We start from the raw sequence: 6,000 nt of genomic DNA on the forward strand, positions 1-6,000 counted from the left end.
ATTATATATCATTTTAAATTAATGTAATTAAAAAGTCTAATTCATATTTAATGTTTCTGCTCCAGCGTTCCCATCAGATCCCGTCGTCACGGAGACGCAGGGGGCGGTCCTCCGCTGTGCCGTCAATCACGTCTACGCGGCCAATCAGCTGCTGAGGTTCCAGTGGCTGTCCGGGAGCAGGGAGCTGGGGTCAGAGGTCAAACGGCTGACCAATCAGAACGTCTCCTATGAGCCGACCAATCACAACGTCTCCTCTGAGCTGACCTACAGTCCGGACGAACGTCCGGAGGTCGTGACCTGTAGGGTCAGTCTGCTGACCGCTGGAGAAGAAGTCTGGAGAGCCCGCGAGACCAACGTCACCCTGAGTGTTCACTGTGAGTCGTTCTGCTACCAAACTGTTCCTGTCAGAGTCTAGGGTGTTTCAGAGAAGGGAGAAGAGTCTGGGACATGTGGAGCGTTCTCCAGGGTGTTTTAGGGAAGGGAGAAGAGTCTGGGACGTATGGAGCGTTGTCCAGGGTGTTTTAGAGAAGGGAGAAGAGTCTGGGACTAGTGGAGCGTTGTCCAGGGTGTTTTAGAGAAGGGAGAAGAGTCTGGGACTAGTGGAGCGTTGTCCAGGGTGTTTTAGAGAAGGGAGAAGAGTCTGGGACATGTGGAGCGTTCTCCAGGGTGTTTTAGGGAAGGGAGAAGAGTCTGGGACATGTGGAGCACTGTCCAGGGTGTTTTAAAGAAGGGAAAAGAGTCTGGGACGTGTGGAGCGTTGTCCAGGGTGTTTTAGGGAAGGGAGAAGAGTCTGGGACGTGTGGAGCATTGTCCAGGGTGTTTTAGAGGAGGGAAAAGAGTCTGGGACGTGTGGAGCGTTGTCCAGGGTGTTTTAGAGAAGGGAGAAGAGTCTGGGACGTGTGGAGCGTTGTCCAGGGTGTTTTAGGGAAGGGAAAAGAGTCTGGGACGTGTGGAGCGTTGTCCAGGGTGTTTTAGAGAACGGAGAAGAGTCTACAATGTGTTTTAGAGAAGGGAGAAGAGTCTACAATGTGTTTTAGAGAAGGGAGAAGAGTCTACAATGTGTTTTAGAGAAGGGACAAGAGTCGAGGATGTGTGGAGTGATGTCCAGGGTGTTTTAGAGAAGGGATAATAATAATAATAATAATAATAATAATACTAATGATATGTTACAGCGCCCCCTGTGGACACGTCTCTGACGGTGCACCCAGAGGAGGTGATGGAAGGTCACAGCGTCACCTTCACCTGTCACTCATCGGGAAGCTCCTCCCCTGAAGAGCGGAGTCTGGTGCTGAGGAGAGTCAGAGGGAAAGAGTCCAAGCAGATGAAGGTGATTGATTGATGGATTGATGGATTGATGGATGGATTGATTGATTGATTGATTGATCATCGTACATTATCTCATTCCGGCCAATCAGAATCTGCGTCCTCACCTTCGTCTTCAATGTTTGTGTGTTACGCAATGTTTGTGTTTAAACGAACACTCAAAATTGTCCATTCATTGTCAATGCCATTTAATATTTGTTTTGGTAGTTTGTGCCCATACACCAAAGCTGGACATAGGAGGGGCTATCGGACCTGAATTATCATTTGGTTTCACTTCATTATTCAGACTGAAAGCCGTTTCTGGGGATGGGCATTGCCAAAGCGGCAGTCTTCGGCGATTGGTTCACACCGACCAATCAAAATGGTGGGAAAGCAGATGACGTCGTTGTCAATCGTTGTGGCTAACCCGGGTGCTAACCAAACAAACACAGGCAACGAGCGGTACTAGCATGTAAACAAATAAAACTATATATTATATATGTATATGTCGTATGATGATGTTTCTAAAACCTGCCGTTTCTGTAAAGAAACTATTGATGATAGGGCGATTTCATAGCCAGATTGATACAGTCGAGTTGAAATGACGAATCAGACGCTGACATCGTCGTAGCAGAGTCACCAGAGCTGAATCACCAGAATTGTTGTTTCTTTAAGGTCGTGGATAACGATTCAGGGCTGGAGCCAGGCTAAAGTCTAAAGTCTAAATATACCTTATCAGTCGGTAATAAATTAGTTGTTGTTCCCCTCCCATCCTGCAGGTGTCCTCTTCGTCCTCTGTGTCCGTCACCCTGTCAGTGGTCAGCATGGAGGACTCAGGAGTTTACCAGTGTGAGGCTGAGAACCTCTATGGATCCACACTGGTCACCAAAACCCTCTATGTCAAAGGTTAGACCATTACCACGCTTGTTTTCTAGTTGCTTATTTGGATGGGGGTCTACAGCCAAGTTCAGTTCAGAAAACAGTTTTTTTTTACATTTTAAAACTGTTTAGAAGACATTTAAAAAACTGTTATGTTGTAGCTCCTCCTTTTATGGTCATGTGGGTGTGGTTATGTTGTAGCTCCTCTTATGGTCATGTGGGTGTGGTTGGGTTGTAGCTCCTCTTATGGTCATGTGGGTGTGGTTATGTTGTAGCTCCTCCTTTTATGGTCATGTGGGTGTGGTTTTGTTGTAGCTCGTCTTATGGTCATGTGGGTGTGGTTGTGTTGTAGCTCCTCCTTTTATGATAATGTGGGTGTGGTTATGTTGTAGCTCCTCTTATGGTCATGTGGGTGTGGTTATGTTGTAGCTCCTCTTGTGGTTATGTGGGTGTGGTTTATGCTTTAACCCAGGGGTGGGAAACTTTGACAATGGAGAGGGCCACTATATTTCCACACTCACTCCAGAGGGCCACATTGAAATCTTGAATAATTTTTTGCTATTTTTGAGTGGTGCAATGTTTGAGGAACAGCAATGTCCGTGTCTATGTGTTGTTCACCTATGTGTCCGCCTATGTGACGTTACTGAGCACCAGTATGACTATTAGTACCAGTAGGGGCGCTGTTGTGCCAGAAACAGAGAGAGAGAGTGCTGCACTGTTGCCTGCTAATGAGAGAAAGAGAGGGGGGGGGGGGGTGATTTTTTAAATTGGAATCCTGAAAAAATTACATTTTTATGTCATTTAATTAGGCTATACTCGTGTTGAAGCAATGAGCTACTAATTTAGACTGACGTAAAGTGGGTCATGTTTGCATGTTGTGGAATTGTAACAGCTGAAACCAATATTATATCATTATTCTGACATTAACCTGAGGGCCACATTAAGTGACGGTGGGGGCCACATGTGGCCCCCGAGGCCGCCAGTTGCCCATGTATGCTCTAGCCCCTCCTCTTGTTGGTCATGTGGGTGTGGTTTATGCTCTAGCCCCTCCTCTTGTTGGTCATGTGGGTGTGGTTTATGCTCTAGCCCCTCCCAGAAACACAACGGTGGAGGTGCTTCCCTCTACGGTGGTCCAGGAGGGTCAGAACGTGACGGTGTGCTGTCGCAGCGTCAGCTTCCCGCCTCCCGCCATGGTGCTGCTGAGGAAACTAACCAATGGCACGGAGCTCCGCTCTGCCGACGGGACCTTCCTATTGGTCAACGTGACGGCCAATGACACAGGGCTGTACCAGGTCAACGTGACCAATGAGCTGGGCTTTGAGACCGAGGTGTTCACCATCAGCGTCATGGGTCAGTTTATAATCATATTTAGTATTAATATTGTTATTACTAGTCCAGCCAATCACAGCGTAGAATGGCGCACCTTCCAGCCAATCACAGCGGCCAAGCACAGTGCCAATTTTGGCACCATTCATGGGCATTTTTCGGCATTCGATGCCTCAAATTTGGCGCCTCAAATTTGGTGGCAATTCCGTCTTCAAATTTTGAGGACATTACTAAAATGGCCCCTCCCTTTATTCTGTGGTCCTCAGAATGGTAGATATCCCATTTACTTACAACGGCCCTTCCCTTTATACTAGCATCCTCACTTTTACGGTCACTATACTAAAATGATTAGTTACGATTGTTATTATTATTGTCTTGTTATTATTATTGTCTCCGCAGCGCAGACCAAAGGAAAGAAGTTTTTCAGGAGTGCTTGAGTTTCGATCCAAATACCTCAAATCATGAACACAGCGATTTGATTGCAATACGTGTATAATGCTCAGTGTTGGGCAATATTACTTAGAATGTGTTACTTATTACTCCTTAGAAAAATAATCATATTTCATTACTTATTACTTGGAATTAAGAGCAATAATATTACATATTACTTATATATTACAATCTGTTTAGTCAGCTTCTTTTAGAACTGAAAAAGGCTATAAAATGAAGCGGCAATCTCTCTCGATCTTTTAAATTAAATGTTTTCAAGCCAACAGCCAACAAAAAAAGTTATATACATGTAATATGTGCTAATTCTTACAAAGTAAATAGTAATAATATTAGTAATACCTTACACTACTCGTTACTGGGAAAAGTAATATTACAGTAATGTATTACTAGTAACTAACTATACTACCCAACACTCAAAGCTGCTATAAGCAATAATATGTCAACATTTTAATGACCTTTTTTAGTTTTAGTTTTTTGGTTTGGACAGCCAGCAATGGGTAGAACGCTCCCAAAAAATGTAGTCTCTGTGACACATCTATAGGGGCCGTAATCTGCATTCAAGGATTTTCCTAGAAGCTTTGTCATTGGTTGATTGGTCTGCTGATTGGTTAGTCATTGCGACCGGGTTTTTTCGACTAATGACAAAGCTTCTAGGAACATCTTTGAATGCAGATTGTGGCCCCTAGATGTGTCACAGTGATCTTTGGGACTGAATACCAAAAAAAATAAGGTCATTAACATTTTGACATATTTGTAGAATCGGCCTCAGGTCTTAAAGTGCTCATGTGGCCTAGTCGCAACACATGTGGGTGTGGTTATGTTGTAGCTCCTCCTCTTATGGTTATGTGGGTGTGGTTACGTTGTAGCTCTTCTTATGGTCATGTGGGTGTGGTTATGTTGTTGCTCCTCCTCTTATGGTCATGTGGGTGTGGTTATGTTGTAGCTCCTCCTTTTATGGTCATGTGGGTGTGGTTATGTTGTAGCTCCTCCTTTTATGGTCATGTGGGTGTGGTTATGCTGTAGCTCCTCTTATGGTCATGTGGGTGTGGCTGTGTTGTAGCTCCTCCTTTTATGGTCATGTGGGTGTGGTTATGTTGGAGCTCCTCCTTTTATGGTCATGTGGGTGTGGTTATGTTGTAGCTCCTCTTATGGACATGTGGGTGTGGTTATGTTGTAGCTCCTCTTACTAACCTGATTGGTTAGTCATTGCGACCGGGTTTTTTCGACTAATGACAAAGATTCTAGGAACATCTTTGAATGCAGATTGTGGCCCCTATAGTGTCACAGTGACACATTTTTGGGATTGAATACCAAAAAGAAAAAAAGGGTCATTAACATTTTGACATATTATTGCTTATAGCAGCTTTAAGTGTTGGGCAGTAACTAGTTAGTTACTAGTAATATATTACTGTAATAGTCATTCAAATGTTGACATATCATTTGTCTTGTCTGCAGAGAGGACCACCTCCAGACCTCCAGGGGGCAGTCTGGCCAGCGTCCTCATCCCCAGTGTGAGTGTGTTTGTGGGGCTGCTCTGCTCCGCTGCCGTCCTGGAGCACATGAGGAGAGCCAAGAAGAAAGGCTTCTATCAGCTAGCTAAACCCGCTAGCACTGCTGCTAGCACCGATGCTAGCTGTGATGCTAGCTCTGCATAGACTGAGTGAGTGAGTGAGTGAGTGAGTGAGCGGTGTGTCTGTGGCAAAGACTTGATCTTGTCCGTGAGTCCGTGACACATTTTAGATTTTGCCTTTTCACACACCTTTATAATGTTCTTATTTTGATCATAATATGACCCAATTCACCTTTAGCAAACCCCCGCCCTCTCCCACTTGGACACTTAGCCAGGCTAATTCATTCCAATGTAAATATCATGGATTTTACACATTACATACTGGTTCATTTTTGGAACCAGACCTTCAAAATCTCTTCCAATTCCGTCAACAAGGACTGCCATATGCACTGGAAAATTATGTGCGGGACATTTCTTTTTTAAAACAATGTTTTATCATAACGGGAAACTATTGGTGGAAAGGTTTGTCTAAC

The 6,000-nt window shown here is 44.5% G+C and overlaps 1 protein-coding gene across 1 annotated transcript in view; it reads left to right on the forward strand.

Annotated features, from left to right (window-relative positions):
• vcam1b (vascular cell adhesion molecule 1b) overlaps positions 1-5,636 on the forward strand; it is a 29,399-nt gene extending 23,763 nt beyond the window's left edge. Inside the window, exons 8-12 of the mRNA XM_083766779.1 lie at positions 66-374; positions 1,173-1,327; positions 2,082-2,208; positions 3,268-3,531; positions 5,413-5,636. Of these exons, the coding sequence (XP_083622905.1) occupies positions 66-374; positions 1,173-1,327; positions 2,082-2,208; positions 3,268-3,531; positions 5,413-5,612 (1,055 nt within the window). The 3' untranslated portion in view covers positions 5,613-5,636. The remainder of the gene's footprint in view (positions 1-65; positions 375-1,172; positions 1,328-2,081; positions 2,209-3,267; positions 3,532-5,412) is intronic.
• The last annotated feature ends 364 nt before the right edge of the window (positions 5,637-6,000 follow it).

This window comes from Protomyctophum parallelum, assembly GCF_964188405.1.
Source record: "Protomyctophum parallelum genome assembly, chromosome: 6".
NCBI classification, from domain to species: Eukaryota; Metazoa; Chordata; class Actinopteri; order Myctophiformes; family Myctophidae; genus Protomyctophum; species Protomyctophum parallelum.